Below are 20,625 nucleotides of genomic sequence, written 5' to 3'. Positions count from 1 at the left end.
TCATGTTATTATATTAATTAATTATTTATTTTTGATGTTATGATATAAACATTCTTTATTTTTATTTTAATAAAAATTGGTAAAATGTTATTTTTGTAATTTATAGTTCACTTATACTACCGTAAAACTAATATAATATTTATTTATTTTTATTAATTTTTTGATCTTTTACATGATGATATGAATTCAACGTCTATTATTAATATTAAGAATCTTTATAATAGAGATAATAAAATATCTTGATCTTGATCTATTTTTTGATCTTCTAATTTTGTCCTATCTTATTATTACACTTTTATTTTATTTTTATTTTTAGTCTCAATAAACACTTTTATTTTTATTTTTTTTATTACAATATTTCAAATAATATTTTAGTACTTTAATAATTTGTCAATTTTATTTTTAAATTCTTCGAAAATTATAAAAAAAATTATGATTAATGTGCAAAGTAACTAGTAAAAAAAAATATTATAAGAATCATAAATATAAAAGTAACAAAACTTCATTCAGCACCAAAAAAAAAGTTGTACTCGTGCCAAAAAAAAACAATATAAAACGAAAAAGAAAAAAATAATCAAAGTATAGATTTTTTTTCTCTATTAAAATCTCACTAAAAAAAGGAAATCAACAAGGGAGTATAGTCTCAAAGCAATGGACACCATCGAACTCCAGCGCGAACCTCGGCCTCCGGGAAAATTCCGACATCTTCGCCTGTTGCGGCGTTGGATTCATCTCTTTAGAACTCTTGGTATCATCGATCTTGGCAGCCGATTTCTGTAGGATTTGGTTATTGTATGCGCTCACTTTCTGGCCAAAAGTTTCAGCACCGAGCAGATCGAATGAACTGAAAATGGATGTCAACATGACTTAATTCGAAATCGAGCGAGTATTCTTCGCAATGAGAACTTTGAATTATCAACAAAGAAAGAACTTTGGTATTTATGGAGATGGGAATTGGAGGAGAGGGTATTTATAGAACGGTGAAATTGTGTTGGAATAAGAAACTTCTCCAAGAATTTCAACGCGTTTCAAACGTTGGGAAGTAACTGGAAACGCGCTCACTTGTCTACTTTTCGTTTGTGTTAACTTGACACGTGGGTATTATTCGTACCAGAAAAACATTACCACGTGTAATGGCTATTGAGAAAGAATGGGTCAATTTGTTCATGCGTTATAATGGAGCTCATATTTGTTTTTTTATGGAAGTAACGTCAAACGTGTAGGATTTCGTGTGGAAAGATATTTAGTTTTATTATAATTTTTTGAATAAAGAATTGGGGTAAAATTCATGCGACCAACCATGGGTCAACCAGCCCTCGTATGGTGGCTGCCTTTGTTTGACCTACTTAGTCTGCCAAAATTCAGTGTTTGAAAATATTAAATTTACAGTTAGAAGTTGGAACATTAAAAAAATTCAAACTTTTTGACACACTTGTATGGCAGACAACGTATGTAAACTCATCCATATCCATACCTCGTTCAAATTTAAGTGCCTGTTTTTTCATTCTTCCATAAACATGCTCTAAAAGTCAAATATTGGTGATGGGAGAATGAATACGTCGAAAAATAATTATATAGCATGTCAATAGCAACGGGGAGGTGGATATGCATGAACTGTAAGAAAAGTAAATGAATAATACAAAAATATGATTTCAATATGGTCAGGCCAACTTCACGTTTAAGCTTGATAGATATGACACAGGTTATTTTGTAATTTTACTTGACAAAAGTAACTTGAAAATAAATAATAATAAACATCTTCTTTTGCAAAGTAATTTACCGCGCTATTGAAATAGATGATTTGGCTTTTTTTTTAAACAATATGGAGTTTTGTAATGTTTGCGATCAGTAAAACGAACTTCATGTTGCATTCCAACTTTAGTATATAATACATAATATAGTCTTGGAAGCTGAATTGTAAACAAGAGTACATAATGTATTTTTCATAATCGTTTCAAAGACTTGTACAACTTTTTGTATATAAAATAGCTGTTTTCTTCGCTGTCTAATTTCTTCGTAAAGAAACAATTGTCAGTACTTATTTGTTTTTTAGATGGACAATTGTCATATTTTAAACCAATATGACATACATACTGACTTGATTTAACTTATTTGGGAATTTCAGTCAAATTTCCTGATAAAGGATCAACAAATTCACTTCATAATCCCAATAAAGAAAGTGGTATCAGGTCCACAAAGCACGAGACAGGCCCAAAACATGAACAAAAGAATAATTCAAGCACAAAAGTTGAAAGAAACGCTTAAAGTTTATACGATATTGATTTCATTCTAGAATGGCATGAAACGGACTACAGGGATTCAAGAATATGCACTATACAAACAATTCCGAACATCACAAATAAGCCAAAAAATTCTTAGAAGTCAAAGTAAAAGATCAATGAAGAGAGTTTGAAATGATAATGTTTTGAGTAATACATCACCAGAAGACAGATTCACATCTTCACTCGTGAAGCCGGTGACTCAGGGATCGAACAAAGAAAGAGAGCAAATAATGAGATAATGATCATGGACAAGAAAAGAGGACAGCTTTGAACATCAAGGCATCATTTAACAGCAGAAATCAAAACATTTCATGCGACTTGAAAATTTAAACCAAGGCCAAACTGCAAATTTTTAAATAATAATCATACCAAGGCTTCAAATAACGCTGACATATCAAATTTACGGTCTATCAAAAAAATGGACACCGGATAATTGTAGCAATGTTGACAATAATTCTTCCAAAAGTAGAACAAAATCTCAATAATCAGATAGTCATAACTCAAATTAGCCTGATACCCTGTTCGCAAAAAATGAAACATGGCTATAACAGCTAGTCAAACAAGCTGAATCCCATGTCGTCGTCACTCTCCTCCTTTGGTTCCTCCTGGAAATCAAATTATCAAACACACAATTAAATGATACCCAATAACGATACCCAAAAGCATCATCCCCTACTGATACCATTAAACTCAAGTTCGAACTGATTATAGGAAATAGTGAATCCAAAAAATGGAACTAAGAAGTAAACTAAATCCATTATGAGCCACAATAATCTGCAATAGATTTCATAATTTGTTAAGATCCAAACGTATCTCAAGAATTACCAGGACATCACTACAATAGAATACCATATGTAAACAAAATACTGCATTTGAAAAAAAGAAAACAAACAACAAAAACTAGCACCTTCTTCTCATCGGCAGCCGGGGCAGCCGCGGCAGCGGAACCAGCAGCAGGAGCGGCAACTGCAACTGCAACGGCAGCACCGCCACCTCCGGAGCCGATATTCATGATAAGATCTTCAATGTTCCTCTTCTCACAAAGTTTAGCAAATAGACTCGGCCAATACGATTCCACAGTCAAACCACCTGCCTTCACCAGAGCCGCAATTTTCTCCGACTGATAAACAAAATTAAATAAGGAACTTTTAGTCAAAGCACACCCCAACCACATAAGTATTCAAATACTTTTCATTCTTACAGTGACAGCGATTCCATCATCATGAAGGATCAAGGCCGCATAGGAGCAGGCAAGCTCTGCAACCGACATTTCTACCGTTCAAATCTTCGATCTACGGACGGCTTCCGCGGGTGAAATTAGGGTTAGCGTTAGGGTTCAAAAACTTCAGCGAACTACTTATTGGATATGGGAGGTGCCCTTTTTAAGTTTCAGGCGGCCCAAACTAGGCCATGGCCCATGAATATCAAAAACAAAATCTCAAATGCCTCCTTTAACTTTGTAACTTTACCTTTTTTTGCTCTCATATTTTTTTTTTTCAATATTCAGGTAACTGTAATTAGAAATAGCAATCCACGATTGATAACTCGATAATTCGCATACAAATATTTTTAATTAATTGTTTTTAAAAAAAAATAATTTATTGACAATGATTAACAAATCATTTAGTTAATTTTAGAATTTTTTTAATTTTTTGTTATAATAAACTTATTGGATAAAATGAGTAATTGTGTTTATCCATTAAAATTACCAAGGTTGTTCTAAGGTGTTTTTGCATTATTAAATATTGGCATAATTACATTAATCCTCGTGAAAAGTCTAAAAGAAGAAAAAAAAAACCCTAAGAAATATTAATAAGCTAATACATCCTTAATTTTGGAAAAATCTATAACATTTCACCCATATGTTATAAAAACTCAAGACCATCTTGGATTAATCTTGGTCGTTTTAACGGATTTACAAAAATGCATCTTCTTTTATATGGTAAATAAAAATAATTTTATTCAAGGCAAAGTTATTTTAGAGTAGGGAGTGTTAAGAAATATTAAAACAAACAAACATTCACTTTTTCTTCACAAACTTGTGAGAGCAAAGTGAAAAATCAATTTAAAAACGAAGGACTACACAATTGAGTCGATTTTAACACATGCATTAGTTTCGAAAATATGCTGGCGTTAATTGTGCGTCATTTTTATTGGATATCTAACTGACAAACTGAGCGTTACAAATGGATCGAATCATGTTAACCTATTAAAATTGAATTTTATTTGCTGCATATTTGGGCTCTTTCGCACCATGGTTATCAATTTTACGTGATAAAAATGTATTAAATGTTCATCTTTGTTGAAAATATTAGCCATCCACTTTCAACAGGCTCTTATATTCAACTCGTAATCCACTTACCTTCGCAAAATACTATACTAGGTAATAATAAAACCATATCATATCCAAAGAAGTTTTAAGCAATTAAAGGATAGAAGTCAGGTCACTCAAAATTAGATCCACGCAGCTCCAAATAAACATCCGACAACATAAATCATTCAGAAAGACATGTTTCAATCTGTTGTGTTCTTCCAGGCGGATGGATAATATTCTAGGAATCTATACCATCCTGAAGCCACAAGAAGTTCAAACTTCTAGTAAGAATTAAACCAAAATTCGACGAGCAAAAGTAACGCAAGGACTTAAAAGCAGCAGCTACAACCAGGGACGCACTGCATGTTGAAAGGTATTTTTATTTGATTATTTAGAGTAGAATATTGTGTTTACCTGTTTTGGGGAAGCAGACTTTGACCTTGATCTGGACCTGGACCTGGACCTGAGTCCACACAAACAAGCAAAGAACACGGAGATGCTGATTTTAAAACGAGTGGATGTACGTAATAAAATGTTGACTAGACACTGAGAACTGAAAACCATTACCTAGAAGGTTTAGCAGGAGATGCAGATAGTGATCTGGAAGCAGGTCGGTCTGCCGATTTGCTGCCCAATGAAATGATTCAATTGATGATTTAGTATTTATTTCAATCAAAATACAAATAATTCAGGATATAGCGCATAACTTTACCTTCTTTTCCTCCTCGGACTTCGGCCTCTGCTGCGACTTCTACTTCGGCTTCTTAATGGACTGCCTTTGTGTTCCTTAACCTAGCCCAATGGTGTGAGCACGCATACATTATAAAAGAAGAAAACACTGAAAGACTGCTATAATCAAAATTACTGCAAACCATAACAAAAAACGAAAAAATTCTAGGAAACTATACGACAAATAAAGGGTGGAATTTATTCAAAATAAATAACGCAACAAGAGGAGTGAGAACTATCTGTTGCATCGGAGCTTTTGAAGGTATATGATTTTGGTTGAAAGTGAAATGGGGTGGAAATACCCGGATATAAGTTCTGGTCCAAGGATTTTTGAACTCCGTATCATCAAGTTTCCTTATCTGATTTATTACAAAAAGTCAGGACCGGATTACATCAAATAATAAAAACATGATTAATCCCTTAACTTACAGCATATTTCATGTCCTCATAATTGGTATAATCAACAAGACCATAGGCTCCTGCATTCGAATAATAAAAACATGATTAATCCCTTAACTTACAGAACCACTGTTTCGGTTGAGATATTTATTATAATATAAGCATAACTTGATATGAGCTATCAATCCTGACAACAACTGAGGTGAATATTTCATAACTTCAAAATTTATGTGGGTACATAAAGATATATATAAAAACACGAAACCAACACCAGAAACAAAAAGAAGTAAACAATCATATATGTAATGCCTTCACTGTCACGATAAACTTCTGCAAAACAAACATCCCCAGCTTTCCGCATATGATCCTGAAACATATCCAGAAAAGATAAATATGGGGGCCGCCGGAAAGGCGTGTACTGTTTGAAAATAAAATATCCCACAAACCTTCAAATCTTGCCAAGAGGCAGATGAAGGAAGCCCACGAACAACAACTATTTGTCCACAGACACGTCCACATGCAAAAAAAATCACATCATGTAATTTGAACAGAGTAAAGTCATAAAGCCACATGATACGAGCTAATTTGGAAAGTACCACGATATTCAGAATGGCGAGAAATGCCATGGCGCCCACCATCCGCACCCCGGCCATGACCAGTACGTCGCTCATTAGATGATGAGGGTCCTCTACCACCATGTGCAAGCTCAACCTTAATTGAGTAGCAGGAGATGTCAAGAAAGAATAGAAAAGGGAGATATGCCACCAATAAATTGAGGGCAATAAAAAAATTATAGAAGAAAGCAAACTTCGAGCTTATTTTAATTTAATAAACTCACCCTCAGTCGACAACCATCAAAGTTATAGCCATCTCTACCCCTAATAGAATCTTCAGCATCCCGGGCATTCTCAAACTAAATATAGATTCAGACCACTGGTTATTTTCTTAGCTTAAAAAATACAGAATACAATTATTCTTTAAATATCTTGAGGAATCTATAAGCAAACATAATTGCAAAAAACCTCCACAAAGCAATAACACGGAGGACGTGGAGGAATCTTCAGTTCAATATCCAATATGCGACCATACTGCACAAGAAAAAGGTTACTTATTAGGCAAGAAACTTTTGGAAAACAACATTTCAACGGGAGTTGTTTAAATGAATGGTGAAAATGTAAAAACACGTTGGGGTTAAAATCGCAGACCAGCCAAACCTAAGGAATATGTAAATGTAAACACCAAATTAATCGCAAACACACATTTCCTTCCATAAGATTACAGAGAAAAAAAAATATCCTCTACACATGGACTACCCTCGATAAAATTTACAACAAGAGGACTGATTTGACAAAATTAGAGATCGGGATTTTTCAGAGGGGAGAGTACAAATACATAAAAGGTAAAAAAATGTAAGAAAGTGATTTTAATTATGATGATTATTTAATAGCTTTTCAATAAGGTATTTATTTAGGCAGGACACGAAAAAATTTTAACCACATCCAATTTAACAAATGAAAGATGAAATGTCAAATTTACAACTCAAACCTTGTAAAACAGGTCTTCAACTTCAGACTCTCTTATATCAGCCGGAAGATTCCCAACGTAAACTAAGCGAGAGAAACGACCACTCATTTTCAGATACTAAAGTGCTGCAAAAGATAAAATACTAGAGAAATGGGGAACCAATTCGAAGAATAAAAAAAGTCAGCTTATGATAAATGAATTCCATGCAACACGGGTTGGATGATCAGACAAGAATAATTCAAAACAAAATAATACTTATGCAGCAAACCAAGAGAGCAATCCTTGAGGTGAGCAGTGCTCCACAAGCTCCATTGCTCATGTGTTCCAAGATGCTCCCAAGCTACTATTTATTTGAAATAAAATATTGATTCCCATCCTCTCTAAATTTTTTGCGGATGAATAGCTCTTCAGAGAGCGAGCAAGAACTTCCAAATATATATAAATCACAAAAACTCCACCCAGATTTCTCTAACTCCCATTCTACATCCCTATGTATCATTGCAAAGCTCATATTTGTCCAAGCTCTTGATATCTATCATAAACAAAGCATTTGTCACAAGATGAGGTAATATTGCCATAAACTTCAGTGACCTTAATTAGATTTCTTTTAACCATGAGGGATACGATGATTCCGGAAAACATGTAAAAACACGCCGAATGTTTATGGCCTTTTCAGTATTGACATATTACACCGACAATTTGAATCAGCTAAGCGTGCTAGTTCAATTTGATCAAAGGTAGAGGCTACTAGAGAAACGTAGAGCAGAATGTGCATCAGTTAATTGAATGACAACTAAAGTAATTGAATCACAATTCCTTGGACCTCATTATTTGCAAGGAAACAGTTGCAACAAACAATAAGATAGCATGAAGAAAATACAACCATCCGAGGCCACAAGGACCTCACAAAACAAAAAGTGCTAAAATGCTACAACGGGATGACCTAGAAAAACCACCACAGCTTTCGTAGACCTCTCTCGCAGCGACGCAAGAGCCAAGAGATATCCTTACATACAATGTACCCCCCAAAAAAATAAACAACAAGATAACTGCACCTGGAATGTTATACAGACAACAGTCACACGGCACAAATCACTGTTCTTCATTTTATGGCATAAGACAGTGGCACAAAACTCAATTTGCAGAAGATTATTCAAGACAATAATAATTAACATATAGTCCCAGAAAGAAGCCAAAATTCATTTAACCATGCACAATTTATGTCACATTGGCCAACGTTTGAGTTACAAGTATGATCAGAATCAATGCATACAATATCAAACTTATAATTGTAATCTTCTGTATTAGTCCATACAGAAATTTCTCAACTTCACCAAGTCCTCTCCCGAGAGAAGCTTACAGAGCAAAATGTCTGTGAATATGATGAACAACAGCGTCCTTTGCACAAAACTGTACTTTTTACAACTTCAAATGCCGGTCAGACTAATCCTTGGAACATAGAGAAAATCGTGAGACAGAGTTTAGGAATCGAAAATGACAAGTGTTAACCTAGATTCATTGAAAAAGAAGAAAATCTCAAATTCAAAACCAAAAAAAATGCCACTCCTCACTACCCAGTACTAATCCACTCTCCATTAAATCAAGCATATCTAGAATCACTCATTAAAACCCCTCACTGGCAAAGTAATACAACTGAACCACACACCAAGAAGATAACTAGATCAACAGAGAAGTTATCTCGAAATTCAACCTTCTGCAAGCAGTGAATACAACAGATCCCCTTCGAAGTGCAAATATAAACACATAATTGCCAAACAACTGGGATTTTTTTCAAAATAATTACATGAAAAAGAAAATTTTTAGGAGTTTCACGATAGATTCAGCCTCATTCGTACCTCTCCGTTATGTTTGGAACCTTCGCCTCGAATATCGTACCAATTGCTAAGTTTAGGGCTTTGCTCAGTTGGGGGAGGCGGGGTCCGGGGAGCAAAACAAATATATGTCTCTGTTTTAAACAAGGGAGTGAGGTTTCTCAAATTACAAATTTCTCCCCAATTGTTTTGCAATTTTATTCAATGGTCCCAACTTTTTTGTCCATGGATAAATTCAATAATCATAAAATTGTTCAAATAATCTGACAAGTAGTCTCAATAAAAATATCGCCGCAGTTATCAATTTTTTTAATTCAATTACATAAATTCATTCAAATACTTTTATAAAAATATAATATTTTTATTAAATTGAAGTTAAATAAACATAGAATAAATATATTCTTTTTATCGGAGAGTCAATCCGAACCAAATCGAGACCTACGTCGCGGTTTTGGTTATGTTGGTTTGTAATTATTAATTATTTGGTTTGTAACTTTGCAAAACTGATAGTAATGAGTTGGTTGGAGTATTTATCATAAGAACCGAACAAATCCGGTTTTGTCGACTCCCTACCTCTCACACTATCAACGCAAGAGACAAAAACTTGTGTGAGACCGGCTCACAGATCATATTTTGTGAGACAAATATCTTATTTGGGTCATCCATGAAAAATTATTACTTTTTATGCTATTTTTTATTGTGAATATCAATAGAATTGACCCGTCTCACAGATAAAGATTCGTGAGACCGTCTCACAAAAAACCTACTCAAACGTAAGGTATATTGTCATAACCAATCCAGTTTAGCCGTTTAGTCATTCAAACTATCTTGGTCTTTCTCACTTCTAGAGAATGTTTTAGAATTTGAAAACAATAAATTATTGTAACATTTATTTTATCTTATTCATTTATTATATGGATCTCGGGGAAAAAAATGCATATAATCGCACAAAAGAAAACGAGGCTGGCCAGGACCTACAGAGAGAAGTACATTATATAACATGAGAGCAAAGGTAAAGCAAACCTAATCTGTAGAATCTAACAAGAGCACGATTTTACTAAGCTTTGTTGTCTTTAATCTTGTTCGAGGAACCAAAAAAGCGAAGGAACAAAGATCAGTCCACACCCCCCACAGCTTTCAGCATTATCGAGAAAAATAACACGTTCTTTCATGCACCCAAATGGCACATAAACTCTCCCACACTTCCAACACAATTGTTCTCCATGTCAAATTTAGCAGCAGTAAAAAACATGCCATTAGTTAAAGAATACTACTTGACAGAACTTTGTTTTATTCTGTCCCCTTCTGCTGAAAGGGTTAAAAACATCATAACAGAGCAAAGATTTCCATTCAGAGAGGTCATACGTACGTACTGAGCGAAATAACGCAAACCATTTCTTCAAATGGGAAAAAATGGTGGGAATTCTTGGTTCAGTACAGTGAAAAAGGCTTTCAGAACTCCTCTGAAAGATAATGGCAAGAGGAGCAGCAGCAGAAGGGAAGAAAATGAGTTAGTGGGAGAAGAAGAAGAAGATAAGGTATATGTCTTCCAAACTCAAAAATAACAGCAACTTTGGCATGTAACCCACCTCAGAAAAAATGTAATAAATATTTACTTTATAAGAGTCTGATATGATCATATCTATGTCTTTGTGGATTTGCAGAAGAGGGGAAAGAGGAGGTGGATTTTTTTGAAACCAATCTGTCAAGAAACTATTATACAACATAAAGTTTCAGAATTTACAAGCTCTCCAATTCAAAATGGCGAAAATTCGGCCAAAAAACAAGCATTCGAGGGGCGCGTACGCGATCAAAGGTGTGCAGTTGCTGTGGCTATGGCGACTACAGCTGCTGCTGAGGCTGCAGTGGCAACAGCACAAGCCGCTGTAGAGATTATTAAGCTCACAAAACCGACTTTTCTCTTGGCTGATGGTAAAGAACAAAGTACTGCTGCTCTTGTGATTCAAACAGCCTTCAGAGGTTATCTGGTAATTTATTTGTTTAAATATTCAGGCACCCTTTAATTAAATTCCATTAACTTCAAGTTCTTGGACATCCATCGCCCATAAGGGTGATGCCCAATTGAACTAAACTATGGAATCGGATTCTGGGTGATTTGATTAGGTAACTCTAGATGCTGGTATTAATTTAAGAACATTGGTTAGTTAGCTTCGATTTCCTTTACTTTTTGCCAGAAAATGGATTAAGCTACGTTATTGTGTATGCATATTTCAATTCAGCTACTTCGATTTCGCCGGTTTGATTCAGATGCCATCTTTTTTTTTTCAAAAAAGAGTTCATCTTATGTTGAATGTATGTGCACGGATCAGGCAAGGAGAGCCCTCTCCGCAATGAAGGGAATTGTGAAGCTGCAAGCTCTGGTGAGGGGACACAATATCCGGAAACGAGCAAAGATGACTCTACGATGTATTGAATCCCTAGTCCGAGTACAAGCTCGAGTATGCGAAGAACGGAGGAGGTTATCATTTGAAGGAACAAGTCCAGGCTCCACGTTCTACCTGGCCCAGAGTCTCCATGCATTTGTAAGTATTCAACCCGTATCCTCAAAAGCTACAGCTATTTGAATACGATACGAACTTACACATGATAACAATACAAGATCAATTCCCATATTCGTGTTTTCCTATTTAAAATATTTCTAACTGCCCTCCGGAAATCTTGAATATTGTAGTCTACAAATGATTCGCGTGAGCATCCATGGACACAGGAGGAAATCCAGGCTCTGATTCAGCGAGGTAAAAAGTGTTCACTCAAACAGGTAAACAACATTGCTTTGCTTGCTCGTGCATTTCTTCGGTTCGGTGCATCCAAATGGTATTCTTCATCTTTTTTGTTAGCTCTATTCGATCTCATCATCTGCACTGTTTCACAGATATTAAAGTTGGATTCCGAAGGAGAATCTGCTTCTTCAAGCAAGAAAATAGCCTATCAAAGATATCCAATCAAGAATATTGTAGAAATTGACACTTCTTACAAGTACAACTCCTCACAACATCAACATAACAAACAAAGTCTCGGACCATCTCAAATCGCCCCACCCCGACATCGAGAACACCAAAATTTCTTACCTCATAGTCCATCCTCGTCGAAGTTCATACAAGTTCAGTTGACCAGCCCTCGTCGTCAAAGAGAGGAGAACTACTATCGATATTCTGAAAAGCCAGCTACCGAAAACTCAGGCCTCGTTCCTCGACCAAACTTTATGGCTGCCACTGCGTCGGCCATGGCTCGAGTGAGATCACACAGCGTGCCAAATCTGAGGTCTTTGAGCCCAAATAGAAAGCAAACTTTTTCGGTGAAGAAACGACTGTCTTTCATGGAAGGAGACAACATAGATGGTAACACGAATACCCCCAAGTATACTAGCATTCATTCCAATCAGTTTAGCCTCGAGAGGTCATCTAATATGTCATCTTGAGCGGCACTAACAATGATAATATCGTTCCATCAATATTGATACCAAATTATCGTTAAATCAAGTGAAAATTGTGGGTGCTTTTATATTACTACCTCCGATCCCTTGTTCATTCTCAATCTTCCAGTTTTTCTTCTTTTTTAAAAAAATATATATATATGTAATTTTAAATATATATTTTCACAAAAGGTTGTTGGATTTGCATCATTTAGTATCAGCTGAATAAGTTGAGGACCTCAATATCATCAGGGCTGCTTAGCAGCTAGCATCAGCTGAAATGCGCTTACATGAGGTGAGCTAATGAGCTGTCATGCATAAGGGCCAAGTTGAGCAACTCAAAATCACAAGAGTCTCGTTTACAAGGGTTAAAAGAAGCTCACGCATGAGTGCTGCTGAGTCGAGGGGATCAGCGTTCCAGGGTTGAGCTAAATTTGATATAAATTAAAAGGTCAATTTTACGCTTAACCTAAATTGTTTTTAAGATCAATTATCGTTGATAAATTCAATTAGTTACACACTTTTATTGATGAATTTTTAAAACAAATTATATTTATTTAAAATTATATTTTGATAATTATCAACTCAATTATACAATTAAACTTTTGTTTATCATATTGATAAAAATACAATAAATAAATATGTCATCGGAGTTAGAATGTATTTTTTTTAATGAACGAAAGAAAATAATCATCATTTTAGTTTTTCAATATTTTATATTGATATGTTGGAATACAGAAAAATGTTCAACATAAAAATTATAAATCATGAAAGATAAATATTTTAAAAAAAATGACGACACACGACGATAGAAGTGTCAATGCGACAACACAAATAATCTCACTCATTCCCTATTTACGGCTTTGATAACCGAAATTTACAGCACTTGATTTAGATATTTAAGGAAGTTTCATGACTATTTATATGGATATCTATAAGAATATAATAAAACAAACATCTTTATTTATATTTAATTTAAAATATTATTATGGTTTCGATAGTCTGAAAACAATTACAATTGTTTTCGTGCTTTGATAAGAAATATTTATTTTTTTATACTTTTATGAATATGACAAAAAATGGTTGTATATTTAAATTGATAATTGTTTATTATTATATAATTTTTAAATAAATATATTTTTTAAAAAAATCAATAAAATAAAACAAATATTCATGAAAACAAATGTGATCTAAACCATGATGAATTTTATACTTGTTTTAATGTCATATTATATAAGATCAAGTCACCGTCGATTAAAATGCTGAGTCCGCCCACTCGTCAAATACAAAAAACTTCGCCGTTGGAGGAAATATGAAGGTCAACTCAGCACATCAAGCAAGTGGATCAAACTCTGCAATGCAATGAACGAAGAACAAAGTCCAAAATACACCAATCAATGAGTAAATAACTTCATAAAGAACCACCAAAAAATATGGAAACAATTTCAACTGAGAGAAAAGAGCATTTTCTTAGATTCGCATGACACTAACTGAACCATTGAAATGCATATTCCAAGGAAGGCGCAGCACCAGCTGGACTATTGCAAACGCTGTTCTCCGAGTGTGAGAACAATGTCTGAGGAAGAACCCCTGACGGGGATGAAACTGTAGTAGCTGTGGTGTGGACAGAATCATAGGGAGAAGCTGGATTTGATCCCTCAACCCCAGTAGAAGATGGATTTGATCCCTCAACCCCAATCACTAATGGCTGCAAAGCTTCTCCAAGTGGCCCTCCTCGAGAAAATGGTAACCATCTTGTGTCTGTGACGTAATAATCAGAATCTTTAAGACCATCTTCAATTTCAAACTTGCTAGTTTCTCCATCCAACACATTTCCAGAAGCCACACCCATGGATAAATTGAGTGAAGGGGACAAATTCCACTGATGGAGGGACACGGGCCAGGATGTGGCATTGCCATTTTTACTGCTTTTGTAATTATCCATTGACCAAGCATTGATTACTCCAGTATGTGGCTGGAAATTAGAGCAAGGGAATGGATTTGAAGTCTCGACACAATTTTGATAAAAAATGGGATTGGAACTTCGAGTGAAGGAGAACTCATTAGCCAAAAAATCCAGATTCGCTTTCTTCAGCAAGTGTTGCCATTCATTCTCAGGCGACTCGAATTCCATCAAGCCAGCATTCCTTTAAACGTACAAGTAAATCAATGAATACAAAGACAAAAGCCATGTACCAATTGCCAAATGATAAACAAACCTGTCAGATTCTATAGGATTGAACAACAGATGGGGTTTATTTTGAGTAGGAATCTGGTGGGATGCAGTGCTGTAGGCTTCAAGCGTGGGAAGAGGGCCTTGTTCAAGGGGTGTTTTCTTATGAACTTCGCTATTGTTTCGAACTTCCACAGGCTTTCTTGAACGCAAACGACTCTTGTGCAGGTGACGCTCACAGTATTTCTGCATCGGAGCCACGTCTTTTGAACACCTCCATTTCTTGCCATCTGTTCGCTTACACCTCCCTGGCTCCGGATCTCTATTCTTGAAACATCTAGCATTACATAGCTCTCCTCCGCCACTCAACACTGCCGTCGATATTATGTGATGGTTTAAATCGAAGAAAACCCAAATCAAATCAGACAAAAAAACAGGATAAAAACAAAACAAAAAAAATTACAGTTAATGGTAAGGTCTGAAGATGGAGCAGGAGAATTTAGTGAAAGTGGATAGAGAAGATCAGGAGGCAGCGGCAGAGAGGCCGTCAAGTATTTAAAGATCATAGATTGTCTCTCAAGCTCTTTCCATTGAACAGATGTAAAAGCTAGTCCCACACTCGAAGCCATTACTCCTGCATCAACAGTTTATAGTTTACAAAAGATTCGATGAAAAATAATTCTTTCCAGGAAAAAATAAGATAAATTATAATGTTATTTTACCCGAGGAATTGGATGCAGTTGTGGAATTCAAAGAATGAATAATGTCAAATGTTTGCAAATCGGTCAATTTATAACCTGCTGTAGAGCTACCAACACATGAAGTCGAGACATCGTTTCGGTATATATTGCTCAACACCTCGTTCGCTCCGCCGCTGTCATGGGTATGCCCCACACCACTGTCGGCGCAGCGAGTACCACCGTCATCGTCATTACCACCACCAAGTGGGCGGTTCAGATTTTCTAGATTTAGACGACCCATCATGCAAATCTTGGAAGGGAACGTTTCAATATCTCTGCAAACCCGTCAAACAAACAGCATCACTATTGGGTGGTGATTCTTGTCCGTTTTGTACGAAAAAACACATTCTCTAAACAGGAAAGAACGTTATTTTCTTCTACATAATCAAAAAAAAAAAAACCCGTACTAACTACAAAAATAAAAGAAATTAATCAAATAAGGAAAGAACAACATATAAACCTTGCCCACCTTCTGAAGTTCTTAGCGAAAAGATGTCGACTTCGATTTTTACATACTAGCGCAGGAAAAACAGATTATCCATACACGGAATTACTCACTAGCCCGATTCAGACAAATAACAGCACATACACACACAAAGAAAGAAACAATAAATAAAGAATCCACCTTAAATAAAGTTCTCGATACTCCACTGGGATTTCAAGGTGCAAATGTAAAGTTGCTCATCTATTTTGCGTGCGTGAAAAAGAAAAGGCAGTAGAAAAATAGGGTTTAATATGTGGGTTTGACCTTTCGATTTAGTAATTGGTTTTACCGCCTTTCTCGCCCTCTGGTGTGCCTCCATGATTCCAACATTCGCACCGCATCGGGGACAAGACACGACATTGCAATGCAATATAAAATAAATATTATATTATAATAAAAGCATTCTCTCTCTTGTAATTGCCTTATCCATAGTTCTATGGTAGATAAAGGCATGCGACCTTTCTGTTTTTCTTAGAGTCTTTTATCAAATTACCGTAATTTTAACGTACTTTTGTAAGATTTATAAAAATATTGTAAAAAATAAAAAAAAAAAAAAAAAAAAAAAGAAAAGTTGTACTCCCCCGCCCTTCCAAATGGGTGGGGAGTAAATTCAATTCACCTCTCCCGCCTGTAGGGGAGGCGGGGAGGGAAATGATTTTAAATTCTGTCTCGCCTGTACGACAGGCGGGAGAGAGTTGATTTTGCTTGCCCGCCACTGCAATAGGCGGGCAAATTACAAGATAAGTTAGTTTGTATTTTCTATCCGAAGTTGTTCACGCAAATTCACTTCATTTCACGCAAATTCCACGATAAGTTAGTTTGTGTTTTCTATCCGAAGTTGTTCACGCAAATTCACTTCATTTTTCAAAGGTATGATAAAATTTTGAATTCTAATAATTTTATATCTCCTGTATCTTGATTTATTTCAGGAAGTGTAGATATTGAAATTATCGTGCTCAGGTAAATAATATTTCTAATTGTTGTTAAAATTATTTGTATTCAATTAATTTATTTGATAGTTGTATTATATTAATTTTAATTTATGTTTAGAAATTTTTAATCTTAATTTGTTAAATTAAGTCAAATAAAAGGGATTATTTCCTATTATCATCATAATTAAATTTAGTATTAGATTAAATAACTAATCAAACTAACATATTAATTATGTTAATTGTTAAATATGTTAATTGGTTTTTTACATTGTTTTTATGAATACGGACGTTGTTAATATAAATAATCATTTTCACAATTATATTCAAACTATTCTTTGAGAATTTAAAATTTAGATCTAATATTTTGTAATATTTCGTACAAAAGTTATTACTTTGTATGTAGTAGCGTTTTTTTTAAGATTAGATCTAATATTTTGTAATATTAATAATTTGTAAAATGTAGCAGAAAATATTATGATTTAGTAGTATCATTTAATTAAAATATTAGACATAAATAATAAAATAAAATCTAAAAAATTTATTAGACATGAATTTAATCATCAAGATAAACTTTTATATGTTTATTATTTTTTTAGTGTTAAATTAAAGATCACGTAATATAATATATTTATTTCAATTATTATTCGAGAAATTTTAGGGAATAAAATGAGTCAAATGTTTTTTGATCAAAAATAAAAGTTGTAATAGTGAAAAAGATAGTTGAAGATTATAAAATAATGCAATGCTATATAATAAAATTTTTAACAAACAAGAATATTTTAAAAAATAGTGTCTTAAGATGGACTATAATAATTAAATTTATATCAATTAAATTACAATGAAATTATATATAAATATGTATTTATTTCTAACTGGTAATTTTTTATATATGAAATACAGATGGAATTTAACGCTGGACCAATAGATGGTAATGTTTTATATAGACAAGAAACTCATATATCAAGTGTCATTTCAAAAAACAATTTGGATAGAACTTTAAGGGTGCGGCGATCCGACAACATTATATCCAAATTGTGTGAAGATAAAATACTGCATCATCGCGTTCTTACACGTTTAAATGATATGGGTCTTTATGGCATTATTCGTTGCGGATTCTTCAAATATGATAATCATTTGATTACGGCTCTCGTTGAAAGATGGCGTAGAGAGACTCATACATTTCATCTTCGTGTTGGTGAGGCAACAATAACGTTGCAAGATGTTGAGCTGGTATGGAATCTAAATATTAACGGTTTTGCTGTTACTGGTGTTGACGAATCTTTTAAGCCACGCGTGTGGCAAAGTCAATGTGCTGAATGGTTGGGTTTTATGCCACACGTAAATCAATTCAGAGGTAATAAATTGGTAATGTCAGTGCTGGATCAATATTGTAGATCAATTTTGATCAACGATAATAGCACACATGTAGAAGTTGAGCGGTATACTCGGTGTGTGGCATTGATGATTATCGGAGGATGTATGTTACCTGATTCAGATGGTTGTTCCGTAAATTTGATGTACTTACGTCTTCTCCGAGACACGAATCAGGTTTCAAAATACAGTTGGGGAAGTGCTGTACTAGCATTCCTCTACCGTGAACTGTGTACTGCATCAACTATCGGCAAAGGTGAAATAACAGGACCAATTTTCATTTTACAGGTATACATAATTTTAGCAATTTTTGATTATTTCATAACATATTTTTCCATTGCACATTTATTAATATTATATTTCGTTTATGTATTATTGTTGTAGGTTTGGGCACTTTCTAGAATTACATTTCTTTGTCCAGATCCATTTGGTGACATTCCAGATGACGATGATCACAATGACCAAATTCTTCCATTTCCTCCATTTGGTGAAAGGTATATTTATAAATCTTTGGGTAAATGTATTTTTGTGATGTGATGTTGATTGCAAATTTATTCCCAATTTAATTTCATTCAGGTGAAACCGTAGTTTCACGTGGACACATACTACGAATCACTCAGTGCGAGTGATTCGTGATTTGTTGGATAAGATGGAGCCAAACCAGGTATTTATCAAATAATTAAATATATTAATTACTAGTTACATATGTGTAAAAGTTTTCATCGTAGTTGATTTTCCTTATGCATTCATTGTAGTTCAAATGGGTGCTATATTCTAATGAATTTGACAAAGAATATTGGCGTTCGGTGTGCCCGCTTATATGTTTCAACATTGTGGAGATGTACCGCCCAGACCGAGTTCTCCAACAATTTGGTCAGTTGCAGCACATTCCAGGGCCAGCGTTTGATGGGGATGAATTTCACGAATGCACCCGACAAGGTAGGCGAAACTATAATTGGGCCGAACATCATAAAAACAGCATATGTGCATGGAATGATAGGCTCAATTTGATTGTTGAGGGTGAACCGACAAACGGAAACGTGGGTATGACACGTCAGTATTCGATGTGGTATGATAACATAACTCGTCGTTTCATAACCCCTATCTCCCTGATCTTCTTCTTTCACGTCGAACTGGATTGTGGCGTAGCTCGAATACTGGTGTATCCCAATAGTGATCATCTTGAACAGCATGAAATCTTCCTTCATATGTATGTATTCGCTAATCCGGAACCATGGCTGCACAAATGTCGTAGGATCTAACCCAAAGTGTTTTGCCGTACAAATTGCATGAGAACAGGGAATTCCGAAGATTGTCCACTTTCCACAAGAGCATTCACATGTTGTTAGTGTGACAACTTGGACATGTTTGCCTCGCCCTGGACGTACCCAGGTTGTCACAGTAGCCTGCTTTGCTCTTATCTCGATCCGACTCACGCTATGTTCGTTGGATCTGACAGACCATTTCTCATATTTATGCAACACATAGTCAGGCCAAGGTTGGTTGTTCTGCATCATACGTTGACATTTTGTGATGCGGTTTATAAAATACTCCGCACATCTTTGGAAAGTCATCTTAACTATTGCTGTAATCGGAAGACGACGAGCACCCTTGAGTACACCATTAAGACACTCAGAAATATTTGTTGTCATCATGCCAAAGCGCCAACCACCATCATGTGCAAGAGTCCACTTATGTTTATCAATTTCAGACAAATATTTGTATGCATTTGGTTGCTTGTTCTTAATTTCGTTCATTATATCGTCAAATTTTCGAACCTGGTGTTGTGATCCTGCTTGCCAACAAAGGTCTTTCAGATGAACGTTTTTGAAGTGCGTGTTGAAATTAGAGCAAACATGTCTCAGGCAAAACCGATGTACACCGTACGGAGGATTGAACTGAGGTATTCCCTCGACAGCTCCAATGATGGCCCGATGTCTATCAGAGATAATGCAAACTCCTGGTAGGCCATTAATAACATGCACACACAAAAGGTCTAAAAACCATTTCCACGAACCATAACTCTCTTCATCCACGAGTGCAAAAGCCAGGGGTAATATCTGATTGTTGGCATCCAAACCTGCAGCAATAAGCATCTTGTGCTTATACTTCGTATATAAATGAGTGCCATCAATGCTGATAATTTTACGGCAATATCGGAACCCATCTACACATGGTCGAAAGGCCCAAAAAACATAGTTTAAAACTTTTATTGATGGGTTGTTTGTTGGAAAATGTCTCCACTCAACGATTGTTCCGGGATTGAACTTCATAAGAGCACCCATGTATGTTGGCAAAATGCGAACCGAACTCTCCCATGTGCCATACACGTTTTCAACAGCACGCTTCAAACTGTACCATGCCTTGGCATACGAAATTTCATAACCATATTTGTCTTTGATAAGTTGCTGA

General features: G+C 35.0%; 4 protein-coding genes across 16 annotated transcripts; 1 reads left to right on the top strand and 3 right to left on the bottom strand.

Annotated features, from left to right (window-relative positions):
- Positions 1-2,674: 2,674 nt before the first annotated feature.
- Positions 2,675-3,705, bottom strand: LOC140816400 (uncharacterized). The gene is made up of 3 exons (XM_073175647.1): positions 3,484-3,705; positions 3,190-3,402; positions 2,675-2,887 (listed from the first exon to the last, which is right to left on the bottom strand). Exons 1-3 carry the CDS (start codon positions 3,550-3,552, stop codon positions 2,834-2,836), a joined length of 336 nt encoding a protein of 111 aa, XP_073031748.1. The 5' UTR covers positions 3,553-3,705; the 3' UTR covers positions 2,675-2,833.
- Positions 3,706-4,659: 954 nt separating this feature from the next.
- Positions 4,660-9,228, bottom strand: LOC140815956 (serine/arginine-rich splicing factor SR34A-like). Of its 9 annotated transcripts, none has more exons than XM_073175011.1 (14): positions 9,105-9,192; positions 8,609-8,691; positions 7,270-7,373; positions 6,747-6,812; positions 6,563-6,637; positions 6,321-6,435; positions 6,171-6,217; positions 6,034-6,091; positions 5,755-5,804; positions 5,628-5,684; positions 5,309-5,388; positions 5,164-5,223; positions 5,011-5,059; positions 4,660-4,852 (listed from the first exon to the last, which is right to left on the bottom strand). In XM_073175011.1, exons 3-14 carry the CDS (start codon positions 7,354-7,356, stop codon positions 4,835-4,837), a joined length of 762 nt encoding a protein of 253 aa, XP_073031112.1. In that variant the 5' UTR covers positions 7,357-7,373; positions 8,609-8,691; positions 9,105-9,192; the 3' UTR covers positions 4,660-4,834. The 9 variants fall into 9 exon arrangements, 8 of the variants coding, with proteins under 8 accessions (XP_073031112.1, XP_073031107.1, XP_073031111.1 ...); XM_073175006.1 differs by having other exon boundaries at positions 7,270-7,780; positions 8,564-8,691; positions 9,105-9,191; XM_073175010.1 differs by having other exon boundaries at positions 8,564-8,697; positions 9,105-9,170.
- Positions 9,229-10,222: 994 nt separating this feature from the next.
- LOC140816593 (protein IQ-DOMAIN 17-like) lies at positions 10,223-12,926 on the top strand. Of its 3 annotated transcripts, none has more exons than XM_073175957.1 (5): positions 10,223-10,624; positions 10,748-11,068; positions 11,411-11,623; positions 11,773-11,859; positions 11,974-12,926. In XM_073175957.1, the coding sequence occupies exons 1-5, from the start codon at positions 10,484-10,486 to the stop codon at positions 12,517-12,519; spliced, it is 1,308 nt and encodes a 435-aa protein (XP_073032058.1). In that variant the 5' UTR covers positions 10,223-10,483; the 3' UTR covers positions 12,520-12,926. The 3 variants fall into 3 exon arrangements, with proteins under 3 accessions (XP_073032058.1, XP_073032060.1, XP_073032059.1); XM_073175959.1 differs by having other exon boundaries at positions 10,224-10,618; XM_073175958.1 differs by having other exon boundaries at positions 10,227-10,618; positions 10,745-11,068.
- A 919-nt stretch (positions 12,927-13,845) lies between these two features.
- On the bottom strand, positions 13,846-16,320 carry LOC140816453 (growth-regulating factor 7-like). 3 transcript variants are annotated; one of them, XM_073175727.1, is made up of 5 exons: positions 16,175-16,320; positions 15,409-15,699; positions 15,150-15,320; positions 14,733-15,057; positions 13,846-14,660 (listed from the first exon to the last, which is right to left on the bottom strand). In XM_073175727.1, the coding sequence occupies exons 1-5, from the start codon at positions 16,227-16,229 to the stop codon at positions 14,000-14,002; spliced, it is 1,503 nt and encodes a 500-aa protein (XP_073031828.1). In that variant the 5' UTR covers positions 16,230-16,320; the 3' UTR covers positions 13,846-13,999. The 3 variants fall into 3 exon arrangements, with proteins under 3 accessions (XP_073031828.1, XP_073031829.1, XP_073031830.1); XM_073175728.1 differs by having other exon boundaries at positions 15,484-15,699; XM_073175729.1 differs by lacking the exon at positions 16,175-16,320 and adding an exon at positions 16,052-16,164 and having other exon boundaries at positions 15,409-15,701.
- Between the last annotated feature and the right edge of the window lie 4,305 nt (positions 16,321-20,625).

This window comes from Primulina eburnea, chromosome 16 (genome assembly GCF_022965805.1).
Source record: "Primulina eburnea isolate SZY01 chromosome 16, ASM2296580v1, whole genome shotgun sequence".
In the NCBI taxonomy this organism is placed as follows: domain Eukaryota; kingdom Viridiplantae; phylum Streptophyta; class Magnoliopsida; order Lamiales; family Gesneriaceae; genus Primulina; species Primulina eburnea.
This window is presented reverse-complemented; position numbering and strand designations above follow the sequence as displayed.